Source organism: Sander lucioperca, chromosome 17 (assembly GCF_008315115.2).
Source record: "Sander lucioperca isolate FBNREF2018 chromosome 17, SLUC_FBN_1.2, whole genome shotgun sequence".
In the NCBI taxonomy this organism is placed as follows: Eukaryota; Metazoa; Chordata; class Actinopteri; order Perciformes; family Percidae; genus Sander; species Sander lucioperca.
Window position 1 is genome coordinate 20,832,830 of NC_050189.1, and position 15,000 is coordinate 20,847,829.

A 15,000-nucleotide genomic window follows, 5' to 3' on the forward strand; every position below is an offset into this window, starting at 1 on the left:
CGAGTCAACTGCCCGTGCTCGCCCACTTGTGTTGCGTTGGTTTTAAAACAAACGACCCTGCTGGAGGCAAGCTGCTTCTCATGACAAAGATGAATAAAGTAAAAACCCTTAACAGTAAAGCTTTGGTTTGTAGAAATGGCATTATTGTTGATTAAGCATGCAGTAAGGTTCAAGTGCTGCTGCTTTTCTTTACAGTAATGTTAATTTTGCTTGATGGCTTTAGTAACTTCACACTTTAGGGATCAAATGAAAAGATCATTAACAGGGAACATTTATAAGTATTTATAATTAAACACTCTTTGAATGCTTTTACTTGTTCAGTTTCAGATCAGTTTATGCCTTTGCATCTCTCTGTTCCAGTTTCAAAAATTTAAGGAAGATAACTGGAGATGTGATAAAGATACCAGGTAATCCAATGAATCTCTCTCTCACACACACACACACACACACACACACACACACACACACACACACACACACACACACACACACACACCTCTAAATACCAGTAACTTAAATTGTTGTTTTTTTTCAGACAATGTTTTAGTGTGGTAACCCTAAATCATACACACTCCCACATACACATATCATTTGTTTATTCTACTTGCCTGTTTGATCAAAATAATGCTTTTTGCCGTATTCAAGTCAACAGTTCATGAATGTCTTCTGTTCACGAATATCATCTTCCTAATTGATATTTAACCTTTGGCACTGAACAGATCATATTTTACTTTGTATTTGCTTGCAAATATTGTTGAAGAAAGATGGTGGAGACCACATTCCCCCTATGCCGACAGACCATAGTGATATCCTGCCCACCAGTGAACGAGCTCATGGACCTCTGGCCTGGTCTCAAAATAGAGTCTGAGGTAATATGGATCAGCTCTCTCTTTTAAAGTGAAAATTGTGATTCTTACTCATTTGGCCGATATTTTTGCTTTATAAATGTGTGCTAAATTCTTCAAATTGGACTGTTTTTTTTAAGTGTTCTCCTCCTGCTGTTATTTCTATGCAGTTGTATGCAGAGTTCCAGCGGATTACAAATCAGAACCTGCCCAACACATGCTATCCTGAGCTTGACCGCCATCTTCCTCAACCGATGACCTTATTCAGACAGAAGGCATCAAAAACTGGGAAGACAGCAGATGCTCTGGCTAAAATTAAAAAAAAATCAATGATGAACAGGTAAATAGATTTTTACACATTTCATAGGTTGACCCAGTGGAACATTGAACAGGTTCAATGATTCAAATGAGCTTTGTGAATTTTGCAATTAGTCCACTTTATGTTTGCCATTTGTCTGATTGCATTAAAGATGTGAACAGGTTAGAAAGTGGTAAACTACCACCAAGGTTGCAGACCCTCAAGAATGGCTTAATGATGTAGAAACTCATCTGAAAAAAGGCTGCAGGGTAAAGCATTATAAAAGGCTAGTTCAAAGTTATCTCCTTTTGTCTAAATAATGCCTCAAAAAGTTACTGCACTAATTTGCAGGTGTTCAGCCAATAGGCCCAAACTACACAATATGCCTTTGTTCTCATTAATATAATGCAAAAGTAACGCTAATGTTTTGAATGTTTTAATGTTTTTCTTAACCATTGTGGGCTGCACAAGATGACCCACATTTCACTGTGCATTTGATACTGGTTATGTAAAACATTTACATTTTAGAGTTTTAAGTGAAAATGTTCTTAAACAGTCTATAGAATTTTTGAAATTTCACCCAAATTGCTGCCCTGTTGCCTTACTCAGGAATTAACCAGGAAGCCAAAAGCAGTGTTTTTTTTTTTTCTTTTATAGCTGTAGCAAACAATAATTTCATTTTGGTATTATTTATTATTGTTTTTGATTACTCCGATTATTTTCCTGACTATCTGATTAGTTGTCTGGTCAATATCAGAAATTTGTGATACATATTTATTTCCTAGGGCCTTAAAGCAACACGCCTACTTATTGGGGCTTATTCCCCGTATCCCCCAGAGTTCGATAAGTCCATACATACCCTTCTCATCTCCGTGCGTGTCGTAACTCTGTCTGATGCACCCACGCCTAGCTTAGCACAGATCCTGGAGGTAACCGGCTCCATCTATGCTCCTAATAAGTGACAAAATAACGCCAACATTTTCCTATTTACATGTTGTGATTTGTATAGTCACAGCGTGTACGAATAACAAGGTCACATGAGACACAGCCATCTTCTAACCGTATACAAACTGGGAACTATATTCTCAGAAGGCAAAGCACTGCTACTTGGGTGGAGTGATTTGCTTGCAGAACTCCAGGCGAACTCTCTGCTCCTCACCACGGGGCTTCTCAGGTGCAAATCACTCTGCCCAAGTAGCAGAAGTATCAGTGCTTCACCCTTTCTGAGAATAGTTGTCAGTATGTATACGGTTAGAAGATGGCTGTTTCTCAGCAGCTAGCAGTGGGTGCGTCAGACACGCACGGAGATGAGAAGGGTATGTATGGACTTATCTAACTCTGGGGGATATGGGGATTAAGCTAAAGTCCCAATAAGTCGGTGTTCCTTAAGTGACCAGGAACACATTTGGAAGGCTAGAAGTTTTTCTTCTTAAAAATCTCTCAAATGTATTTATTTATTTATATACAATTTATTTAAGTATATTTTAAAATTATTTTTTTATTCTATTTATTTTAATTTATAAATGTTTATTTATTTTTGTATTTAATTTTAAATTTAACTGTTCAAAAGCGGACTTTCATGACTTTTAGATATATTAAGTTAGGTAAACTTAATGTAAGTGAGGCAATCAGTTGCCACAAAATTTTTAAGTTTTGAGTCACATGTTTTTAAGTAAACAAACTCAACATATTTGACTAATGTGTACTTAAAACAATGACAACACAAACTAATAAACATTGAGTTTGGTTAACATAAACTGGTGTGGTTGTGTACTTATTTTTTTAAAGTTCTGTGAACTTATTCCTGTGGTTTGTAAACTCAAAACTTTAAGTCATAATAACTGAAAATAATTGAGCTGCCTTAACAGAAAACTGTAAGTCATATTAACTGCAAATATTTGAGTTGAGTTAAATGAGCACTTTTAATTTAACTTATCAAAAGGTACATGTAGCAATTCATCCAACCTTTTAAGTTCTGGAAAATTTTGACTTTTAAGTTAATCAACTTAAAAAAATTGTGGCAACTGATTGCCTCACATTTTTTGAGTTCTGGTAACTTATTCGGGTTTACAGTGTATCTAGAGGTGTAGACTCTGGGTTTATCTTCTCATATATCTAGAGGTGTAGACTCTGGGTTTATCTTCTCATATATCTAGAGGTGTAGACTCTGGTTTATCTTCTCATATATCTAGAGGTGTAGACTCTGGGTTTATCTTCTCATATATCTAGAGGTGTAGACTCTGGGTTTATCTTCTCATATATCTAGAGGTGTAGACTCTGGTTTATCTTCTCATATATCTAGAGGTGTAGACTCTGGTTTATCTTCTCATATATCTAGAGGTGTAGACTCTGGGTTTATCTTCTCATATATCTAGAGGTGTAGACTCTGGTTTATCTTCTCATATATCTAGAGGTGTAGACTCTGGTTTATCTTCTCATATATCTAGAGGTGTAGACTCTGGGTTTATCTTCTCATATATCTAGAGGTGTAGACTCTGGGTTTATCTTCTCATATATCTAGAGGTGTAGACTCTGGTTTATCTTCTCATATATCTAGAGGTGTAGACTCTGGTTTATCTTCTCATATATCTAGAGGTGTAGACTCTGGGTTTATCTTCTCATATATCTAGAGGTGTAGACTCTGGTTTATCTTCTCATATATCTAGAGGTGTAGACTCTGGGTTTATCTTCTCATATATCTAGAGGTGTAGACTCTGGGTTTATCTTCTCATATATCTAGAGGTGTAGACTCTGGTTTATCTTCTCATATATCTAGAGGTGTAGACTCTGGGTTTATCTTCTCATATATCTAGAGGTGTAGACTCTGGTTTATCTTCTCATATATCTAGAGGTGTAGACTCTGGTTTATCTTCTCATATATCTAGAGGTCTAGACTCTGGGTTTATCTTCTCATATATCTAGAGGTGTAGACTCTGGGTTTATCTTCTCATATATCTAGAGGTGTAGACTCTGGTTTATCTTCTCATATATCTAGAGGTGTAGACTCTGGTTTATCTTCTCATATATCTAGAGGTGTAGACTCTGGTTTATCTTCTCATATATCTAGAGGTGTAGACTCTGGGTTTATCTTCTCATATATCTAGAGGTGTAGACTCTGGGTTTATCTTCTCATATATCTAGAGGTGTAGACTCTGGTTTATCTTCTCATATATCTAGAGGTGTAGACTCTGGTTTATCTTCTCATATATCTAGAGGTGTAGACTCTGGGTTTATCTTCTCATATATCTAGAGGTGTAGACTCTGGTTTATCTTCTCATATATCTAGAGGTGTAGACTCTGGGTTTATCTTCTCATATATCTAGAGGTGTAGACTCTGGGTTTATCTTCTCATATATCTAGAGGTGTAGACTCTGGTTTATCTTCTCATATATCTAGAGGTGTAGACTCTGGGTTTATCTTCTCATATATCTAGAGGTGTAGACTCTGGTTTATCTTCTCATATATCTAGAGGTGTAGACTCTGGTTTATCTTCTCATATATCTAGAGGTCTAGACTCTGGGACGAGGCCTGATGTTTAGATACCTGCCATGGTGATGACACACAGACAGACAGACAGACAGACAGACAGCACCAGGCCAGTCTGGGCTTCAGACAGCTTTACACAGCGGCCATCGTTAATGACTAATCATGTTCCTCTATGAATAGACACACACACACACACACACACACACACACTGTTTATGATGATGGATGGATGATCACCATCACCATCCATGGAAGTTACCATGGTTACTGATAGTAGGCTACATGATGACACTACACTACTGATGGTGTTACCATGGTTACTGATGGTAGTCTACATGATGACACTACACTACTGATGGTGTTACCATGGTTACTGATGGTAGTCTACATGGTGACACTACACTACTCTCACTTTAATATTTACACACTAATGACTGACTGACAGTCTGTCTCTCTACCTGTCTGTCTGGATGTGTCTCTCTCTCTACCTGTCTCCCTGGATGTGTCTCGCTCTCTCTACCTGTCTGTCTGGATGTGTCTCTCTCTCTACCTGTCTCCTTGGATGTGTCTCGCTCTCTCTACCTGTCTCCTTGGATGTGTCTCGCTCTCTCTACCTGTCTCCCTGGATGTGTCTCTCTCTCTCTACCTGTCTCCCTGGATGTGTCTCTCTCTCTACCTGTCTCCCTGGATGTGTCTCGCTCTCTCTACCTGTCTCCCTGGATGTGTCTCGCTCTCTCTACCTGTCTCCTTGGATGTGTCTCGCTCTCTCTACCTGTCTCCCTGGATGTGTCTCGCTCTCTCTACCTGTCTCCCTGGATGTGTCTCTCTCTCTCTACCTGTCTCCCTGGATGTGTCTCTCTCTCTACCTGTCTCCCTGGATGTGTCTCGCTCTCTCTACCTGTCTGTCTGGATGTGTCTCTCTCTCTACCTGTCTCCTTGGATGTGTCTCGCTCTCTCTACCTGTCTCCCTGGATGTGTCTCGCTCTCTCTACCTGTCTCCCTGGATGTGTCTCTCTCTCTCTACCTGTCTCCCTGGATGTGTCTCTCTCTCTACCTGTCTCCTTGGATGTGTCTCTCTCTCTCTACCTGTCTCCCTGGATGTGTCTCTCTCTCTACCTGTCTCCCTGGATGTGTCTCTCTCTCTACCTGTCTCACTGGATGTGTCTCTATCTCTCTACCTGTCTCCCTGGATGTGTCTCTCTACCTGTCTCCCTGGATGTGTCTCTCTCTCTCTACCTGTCTCCCTGGATGTGTCTCTCTCTCTCTCTACCTGTCTCCCTGGATGTGTCTCTCTCTCTCTACCTGTCTCCCTGGATGTGTCTCTCTCTCTACCTGTCTCCCTGGTTGTGTCTCTCTCTCTCTACCTGTCTCCCTGGATGTGTCTCTCTCTCTCTCTACCTGTCTCCCTGGATGTGTCTCTCTCTCTCTCTACCTGTCTCCCTGGATGTGTGTCTCTCTCTCTCTACCTGTCTCCCTGGATGTGTCTCTCTCTCTACCTGTCTCCCTGGTTGTGTGTCTCTCTCTCTCTACCTGTCTCCCTGGATGTGTCTCTCTCTCTACCTGTCTCCCTGGTTGTGTGTCTCTCTCTCTACCCGTCTCCCTGGATGTGTCTCTCTCTCTACCTGTCTCCCTGGTTGTGTGTCTCTCTCTCTACCTGTCTCCCTGGATGTGTCTCTCTCTCTACCTGTCTCCCTGGATGTGTCTCTCTCTCTCTACCTGTCTCCCTGGATGTGTCTCTCTCTCTCTACCTGTCTCCCTGGATGTGTCTCTCTCTCTACCTGTCTCACTGGATGTGTCTCTCTCTCTCTCTACCTGTCTCCCTGGATGTGTCTCTCTCTACCTGTCTCCCTGGATGTGTCTCTCTCTCTCTCTCTACCTGTCTCCCTGGATGTCTCTCTCTCTCTCTCTACCTGTCTCCCTGGATGTGTCTCTCTCTCTCTCTACCTGTCTGTCTGGATGTGTCTCTCTACCTGTCTCCCTGTTTGTGTCTCTCTCTCTACCCGTCTGTCTGGATGTCTCTCTCTCTCTCTCTCTACCCGTCTGTCTCTCCTCCCGTCTCTCTGGATGTCTCTCTACCCGTCTGTCTCTCTCTCTCTCTCTCTACCCGTCTCCCTCTCTCTACCCGTCTCCCTCTCTCTACCTGTCCTCCCGTCTCCCTCCCTCTCTCTCTACCTGTCTCCCTGGATGTGTCTCTCTCTCTACCTGTCTCCCTGGTTGTGTGTCTCTCTCTCTACCTGTCTCCCTGGATGTGTCTCTCTCTCTACCTGTCTCCCTGGATGTGTCTCTCTCTCTCTACCTGTCTCCCTGGATGTGTCTCTCTCTCTACCTGTCTCACTGGATGTGTCTCTCTCTCTCTACCTGTCTCCCTGGATGTGTGTCTCTCTCTCTCTACCTGTCTCCCTGGATGTCTCTCTCTCTCTCTCTACCTGTCTCCCTGGATGTGTCTCTCTCTCTCTCTACCTGTCTCCCTGGATGTGTCTCTCTCTCTCTCTACCTGTCTCCCTGGATGTGTCTCTCTCTCTACCTGTCTGTCTGGATGTGTCTCTCTACCTGTCTCCCTGTTTGTGTCTCTCTCTCTACCCGTCTGTCTGGATGTCTCTCTCTCTCTCTCTCTACCCGTCTGTCTCTCCTCCCGTCTCTCTGGATGTCTCTCTACCCGTCTGTCTCTCTCTCTCTCTCTCTACCCGTCTCCCTCTCTCTACCCGTCTCCCTCTCTCTACCTGTCCTCCCGTCTCCCTCCCTCTCTCTCTACCCGTCTGTCTCCCTCCCCCTCTCTCTACCTGTCTCTCTCCTCCTGTCTGTCTGTCCTCCCGTCTCACCTTCCATCTCTCGGAGCACTTCTTGGAGAACTCAGCGAAGTTGACCGACTGCTCGGGGTTCTTCTTACGATGTTCCTCTCTACACGTCTGGACGAAGAAGGCGTACGCCGACGTCTTCCCCTTGGGCTTGTTGACGTCTTTACGCATCATACTGACGGCCTGACACACACACACACACACACACACACACACACACACACACACACACACAGAGAGAGACACACACACAGAAAGAGAGAGAGAGAGACACACACACACACACAGAGACACACACACACACACACAGAGAGAGAGAGAGAGAGACACACAAACACACACACACAGAGAGCGAGAGAGAGACACACACAAACACACACACACACACACAGAGACAGACACACACACACAGAGAGAGAGACACACACACACACACACACACACACACACACACACACACACACACACAGAGACACACAGAGAGAGAGAGAGAGAGACACACACACACACACACACACACACACACACACACACACACACACACAGAGACACACACACACACACACACACACACACACACACACACACAGAGAGAGACAGAGAGCAGGAGAATGTTTAGTTATATAATTTAGATATAATGAATAAGTATGTTGATATAACTACTGTATAGTGTAAGTGTGTGTGTGTGTGATGGAGCTGTATTAACACCATGTGTTTATAATCTCATTATTAATTATTCACCATTAAAGGTGATTACCTGTCTGTCTGGACTAGGCCTGCACGGTTCTGGGAAACATGAATCACGATTTTTTAGCTTAGAACTGATATCACGATTCTCTGCCACGATGTTTTTCTCATGAAGTGTAATATTTACTGCACACATGAACCATGACAACACTAATCGGCAGCACCAAACACAGATTTATTATGGCACCTAGAGCCCATTGGTCATCACCACGAGCCTGTAATCACAGAGGCGTCAAATCAACAACAAAAATCATTTAAATCGTCAACAGGGTTAATAGTGCAGGCCTAGTCTGGAGCTAACTGGAGCGTTACACTTTAATAAAGCTACTGTTATTATTAATATTCATCATCATTAATCTGCTGATCATGGGTCAGTTAATTAATTAATTCATCTAGTAGAGGGGGGGGGGGGGGGCATACAGCCCTAAATATTCAGCTGCCCACCCAACAAAGACAAGACTAATATATATATATATATATATATATATATATATATATATATATATATATATAATGATTATGTTTAACAGCACAGCTGATCTTTACATTAGAAATTAAATCATGAATAAATCATTAAGTGTTAAAGAGAAATAAATAAAATAACCAGATCAGTATTAAATCTTTATTTGGTTTAATAAATCTAAACATGAGCCAGAAATAACCACTGTGTGAAATGACCCTTTAACCTATATGTCTGCTTTTGTTCATAATGTACATTTAAAATATGTTTTTATTCAAAATTATAATTTAGAAAACAGAGGAAATGAACTTCCTCTGTCAGAGTGGTAGAGTCGGCCGTTAATTGTCCGTTAATCGGTGTTGTAATGGAAACTAACGGAAAGTAACGGCAGTCTGGGAATAACAAAGAGAACAAAGTGGGGATCCATTTTATCTGCCGGGGCGCGAGGCGGCCCACTAACCCGGGCTAGGGCCTCTGTGTGTCGGGTAACTTACCCGGGACACCCCGGCGGAGCCCCGGCTCCTCCGCCCCGCTGTGACTGGAAGTCTACGGGCCGTAGAGATGAACTAAACCCGGAGCTAGCCGCGTCTTCTATGGAGATGTATTGACTGCAGTTAGCCTAGCCGTGCTAACAGGCTAGCTCCAGTAGAACAATGGGCCACCATTTGCTTCCCGCCCTCTGCGGAGCTAGCAGCCCCCATCCCCCTCCGCTAGCATCATGCTAGCATCCCCCATCCCCCTCTGCTAGCATAATGCTAACAGGCTAGCAGGCAGAGAAAAAAAATAAAGCAGTCTGAACTACAGACACAATAAAAGACTTTATGTCAGCGCGTAGGCTTATTATTTTAACTTCCCCCCACGGCGCTGTTGTTGTTTTTATACTGAACAGATGTTTTTGCAACGGAAACATAGTGTCATAGCAGCTGCTACGCATTTTCAACGCAGGGCTCCGGCTATGCTCCGGAGAGGTCAGCATTGTATGGACGGGACACGGCTAATTCCTGGCTGGCTTTCATACATACAACGTAATGGGCGTTCCGTGTTTACAACAACACGTTTTGGACAGACCGCAGAGTGCGCGCACACAGAGGCTCAGACATGCACTCCAGAACCGTCACATTCCGGCCGACTCTGACCCACACAGCGGCCATTTTATCCCCGTTTTCCAGCCTCATTCCCGGAGCTTTTATCTCAGGATTCTGCAGGGAAAAGCCAGCCGGTCTAACCAACGCCTGCGCGCGCTCAGCGACATTAAAATCAGAGGGACCCGAGGGTGAGGTACTCACTCGTCAGAAGGGCCGGGTGCACACGGAGGGAGCAGCTTTTGGGCCGGGTTGGGTTCTGGTTCTTGTTGTTGTTGGTGGCTGAAGCAGCGACTGGAGCCGTTGGTTCACTTTCAAACTGGGTCGAGCTCGAGCGCGGCCCCGCCCCCCAGCAACGCCCCCGTTGGTCATTCCTATTCAGAGGGCGGGAACACGCCCGGCCGGGCTGGGCGGGGCCTCACTGAATACGCGTCTGTGATTGGCTCACTATAACGCCTCTGCTTCACGTGTTTTTATATTTTCTTCTTAAGGTTGTCACTTGACATATTTTGTATGAATATACTGTTGTTGTTTCTTTATTGACCCTAAACAAATTAATTATCTCTCACACACACACACACACACACACACACACACACACACACACACACACACATGATTTTTCTATGATTTTTTTTTTTGTTTTTATATATTTATCTATTTTATTTTACTCAATGCATTTAGGCTATATATTTAATTTTTTATGTATTTTTTTTTAAGTTATAAAATGGTATTATCTTTGACGCTTTGGCTATATTGTTTTCAATAAAGCATTTTAAAATGTATTGAAAGTGAAATTTGATTGGATGCCGAGGCCGCAGCTCAAAGCTCGTTGCTACACGGCTCCGCCTGCCTAGCAACGCTGCAGCAGCAGGGCGGGAGATGTACACACACGCGGGCGGAGCTGGATTGTACTCCTAGCGTGTGATTGGTTAAAGCTAGTGTTTGTGAAATATAAGAGCCAATCAGTGAAGAGATGGAGGAGGGGCGACAGAGACAGCAGCAGCAGTGTGAAGACGGAGATTGTATAACACATTTAGTGGCTTCAGTATTAAAATCTATTAAAATTATATTAAATATTAAAATATATTATTATAATAACTTAATTTATAATATTAATATAATAATAAAAATATACTTACAATAACAACAAATTATAACAATAATTTATTAAAAATAATATTAAAAAATAAAAACTATTTTTTGACATGGCAGGGTTGTATATAAAGACAGAAACTAAAATATGTTTTTATTAATAAATAATTTTGGAGCTTTGTTGTGTTTTATTATTATTAAATATTATATTTAATCTGCTGGAAGATGGAAAAGTTATGACTGTTATGTTTCATAAAAACACAGATAAATACACATATTTACTTGTTTTGAGACCTAAACGTAAACATCTTACTGTGTATGAAAAATACAAAATAATGCCAAAGTAATATAATTACATTTTGCTCATATTTTTAATTTATTTCTCTGTTTATCTGAATTTATTTCTGTCTTTTTGCTGCTGTCTCTGACATCAATAAAGGTTTATTTTATTTAAATAAGAGTTATATATTTTAAAAACATTAAACATTATGTGACGCACTTTAAACCTAAATTAAGAAACTAAGTATTGATAATATCAGACACGGTTAAATATATATATATATATATATATATATTATATATTATATATTACATTTGTTACATAATCTCTCCGCTGGGGGCGCTCGCATCGCGCACTTGGTTCGCTTTGAGCCTCTCCGGACACCGTTGTCCACCCGGAAGTGTAGTTTGAAGGCTTTCTGCGGGAGCTGTGTGTTTACAGGCGGAATATTTGATATTTAATAAGTAATAAAGAGTAATATCAGGCGGCAGAGAGCGGTCTTACTGCGGAGATGGACTCCCTGCAGCTGTTCCTGGATCAGTTTGAACCCAGCGGGGAAGCCGTTAGTAACGTTCACACTCTGACGCTCTGAGAACTGAACTCGCTTCAGAAATCTGTGATTTTAATAATGTTTAGCTTCTCAGCAGAAACATATTCACCACAGAATAATATTAAACACTGCTCTACAGTCACTAATGCTTCATGTTAAAATCGGCTCACTGTATATCCACCCAGCACTAAAGGCAGCGTAGTTATTACATAGTTATAACAGTGATACAGTAAGGGGATCCCATGATCCGCTGCGGTGACACTAGTGGTTCCATTAGTGTGGTTATTGATTAGTTTCCGTCTCTCTCTGTTGTTAATAGTCTTAGTTAATAGTCGGCGGAGTTAGTGTAATGTATGTATGTATGTATGTATGTATTCGTCTTGTAGTTGGGTGTATTTATGGTTATGTTATATGTTTCTATCTGAGTAAATATTAATATATTAATGTCTCTGTGTGTATTTATAGTGATGATATTAATATATTAATGTCTCTGTGTATTTATAGTGATGATATTAATATATTAATGTCTCTCTGTGTAGTTATAGTGATGATATTAATATATTAATGTCTCTGTGTGTAGTTATAGTGATGATATTAATATATTAATGTCTCTGTGTGTAGTTATAGTGATGATATTAATATATTAGTGTAGTTATAGTGATGATATTAATATATTAGTGTAGTTATAGTGATGATATTAATATATTAATGTCTCTCTGTGTAGTTATAGTGATGATATTAATATATTAATGTCTCTGTGTGTATTTATAGTGATGATATTAATATATTAATGTCTCTGTGTGTAGTTATAGTGATGATATTAATATATTAATGTCTCTGTGTGTATTTATAGTGATGATATTAATATATTAATGTCTCTCTGCAGGAGTCTATGTGGTTGAAGGAGATCTTCAGCTTCGTCTCAGAACATCTGTGTCCCGTCCTCTCTGGCCCCGCCCCTTCCGCTGCTGACGGCTTATTGACAGGTCAGTCAGCCAATCAGCTTCTAGAGATCGATCTAACTCTATTTAATAAGGATTCAACATCTGAAAATAAATGAGTGTCAGAAAATGTCAATTCAGAGTGTTTGGTAAACATCTCAACAACAGGAATGTAATTTAAGAATGCAATTACAATTTATTGTTGATGAATCCTGTGATTTATCCCTTTAAAAATGATGTCAGTGTTTACCTTTTTACATATAAAGAGTATGTATATTCATAGTTACAGCTAACCAAACACACACTGTTTTTATCACAATTAATGGGCTATATTTGGGTATTTATAATGCATTATTATTATAATTATTATTATTATTATTATTATTATTATTATTATTATTATTATTATTATCATAATCTGGTCTCAGGACATCTTTATCCAGGAAGACTCATGATTTCAGGTCATAATGACGCAGTGACCCATAAAAGATGAAATATGAACATCTTTCAGAGAGATTACTGACCTTTCTGGGTGTCCTGGGGGTGCAGTATCCTGGTTCATGACTGTGCGAATGCATTGTGGGTAATGTATGCATTAGAGTGTCTGTTACCCAGGAGGGACATTGGGGAAATCCCAGAGTATTTCTGGTGTAAAATAGTAAATAAGATCAGTATTGGTATTATATTTGTAGGTATAATTGCAAACATCCACACAGTTACGCCCAAGTAGAATAATAATGGTTTTATGAGTTCTTTTGACTTTTGTTGTCACATTTCTATATTTGACCCAGAATGGCCAGTCTGGTACTGAGGAGATCAGTGGATCTTAATGTTCTCATTTCTTACATTAAATACTCAAACAAGTCAGTAAAGAGGGGAGGGTTTTAACATTTATACATATATATATATATATATATATATATATATATAATATTTCTAACATTATGAATATGCTCTGGAAACCAGAATGGAAAACCCAATCCCCAGTGCTGAGCTGTGATTGGACAACAGCAGACATAACGACATGACATCAGACATCAGACATCAGTGATGTCACAGCTGATGTCATCAGTGATGTCATCAGTGTTGTGTGTTGCAGGTGGAGGTGTGTGTGCTGATCAGCTGAGTGTGTGTTTGGTGAAGAAGATCCAGGAACACACGGCCCTCACACACACTTTACCTGTTAGCTACAGGTACACACACACACACACACACACACACACACACAGAGACACACACACACACACACACACACACACACACACACACACACACACAGAGACACACACACACACACACACACACAGAGACACACACACACACACACACACACACACACAGACACACACACACACACAGACACAGACACACACACACACACACACACACACACACACACACACACACAGAGACACACACACACACACACACACACACACACACACACAGACACAGACACAGACACACACACACACACACACACACACACACACACACACACACACAGACACACACACACGCACGCACACACACACACACACATCAGCCTCAGTCCATTATACTCGTTGTTTAAAGTCTGACGTTGACCTCTGATCCCCCCCTGCCCAGGCTGGTGTCCGTCTCGGAGCTCCTCTCCCGGCAGCGCGTGGCGTGCGTCAGCAACCTCTCCTGGAGCACCAATCAGCAGCGAGTGTGGGCCAAGGAGGCGGAGCTTAGTGTGCCGGGTCAGCGGGCCCTGCAGCGCGTTAACCTGCTTCTGATTGGCTGTCTGAGAGAGGGGGGGGGCGGAGCCTGGAGGCTGGAGGACGCCAGCGGCAACGTCAGCTGGGAGGTGAGTCTAGACAGACCATAATAAGCTGCCTGTCTGTCTCTATAAGCAGCCTGTCTGTCTCTCTGCATGCTCTATAAAAGATGACAGACCATAATAAGCTGCCTGTCTGTCTCTATAAGCAGCCTGTCTGTCTCTCTGCATGCTCTATAAAAGATGACAGACCATAATAAACAGCCTGTCTGTCTCTCTGCAGTGCCTGTCTCCCTCTCCTCTGTGGCTGAATCGTCCCGTCTTCCTCCCTCACTGGAACTACATCCCCCACAATGCCCCGGGGCCGGCTGAGGCCGGAGGCTGCGTGGAACTGATTGGTTCTCCGGTTCTGCTGAGTCGTGAGCAGGGATTGGCTGCTGTACCTGGAGGGGCGGGGCTTAGCGGAGCAGTGGGAGTCAGACAGGCTGCAGGGCTGCTGACCAACAGGTGAGACAGGCTGACCTCTGACCTCTGAGGTTAGGACACGTCCCTAACTGGTCTTCTTAGTTCTTCATCCATTAACATTAATGAGTCCATATAACCAGTGTGTGGGATTGAACCGCCGACCTCTACCTCTGAGCCCCCCTCTTCATCACAACAACACCTTCCTCTTATAATAT

The 15,000-nt window shown here is 41.8% G+C and overlaps 3 protein-coding genes and 1 long non-coding RNA gene across 5 annotated transcripts in view; 1 reads left to right on the plus strand and 3 right to left on the minus strand.

Moving 5' to 3' along the window:
- The window catches only part of LOC116035198 (high mobility group protein B2-like), a 19,962-nt gene extending 9,915 nt beyond the window's left edge, over positions 1-10,047 (minus strand). For both annotated transcript variants that reach the window (XM_031278175.2, XM_031278173.2), the window contains exons 1-2: positions 9,918-10,047; positions 7,449-7,607 (exon numbers count right to left, since the gene is read on the minus strand). In XM_031278175.2, the coding sequence (XP_031134035.1) occupies positions 7,449-7,598 (150 nt within the window). In that variant the 5' untranslated portion in view covers positions 7,599-7,607; positions 9,918-10,047. The remainder of the gene's footprint in view (positions 1-7,448; positions 7,608-9,917) is intronic.
- Positions 1-15,000, minus strand: part of LOC116034141 (hemicentin-1-like) — a 1,482,957-nt gene that overhangs the window by 1,132,360 nt on the left and 335,597 nt on the right. The window lies entirely within an intron of this gene.
- LOC118493577 overlaps positions 1-15,000 on the minus strand; it is a 151,623-nt gene that overhangs the window by 68,764 nt on the left and 67,859 nt on the right. The gene's annotated exons all lie outside the window — the stretch shown is intronic.
- The window catches only part of ctc1 (CTS telomere maintenance complex component 1), a 25,404-nt gene continuing 21,881 nt past the window's right edge, over positions 11,478-15,000 (plus strand). Inside the window, exons 1-5 of the mRNA XM_035993834.1 lie at positions 11,478-11,650; positions 12,525-12,624; positions 13,679-13,772; positions 14,188-14,410; positions 14,604-14,827. Of these exons, the coding sequence (XP_035849727.1) occupies positions 11,600-11,650; positions 12,525-12,624; positions 13,679-13,772; positions 14,188-14,410; positions 14,604-14,827 (692 nt within the window). The 5' untranslated portion in view covers positions 11,478-11,599. The remainder of the gene's footprint in view (positions 11,651-12,524; positions 12,625-13,678; positions 13,773-14,187; positions 14,411-14,603; positions 14,828-15,000) is intronic.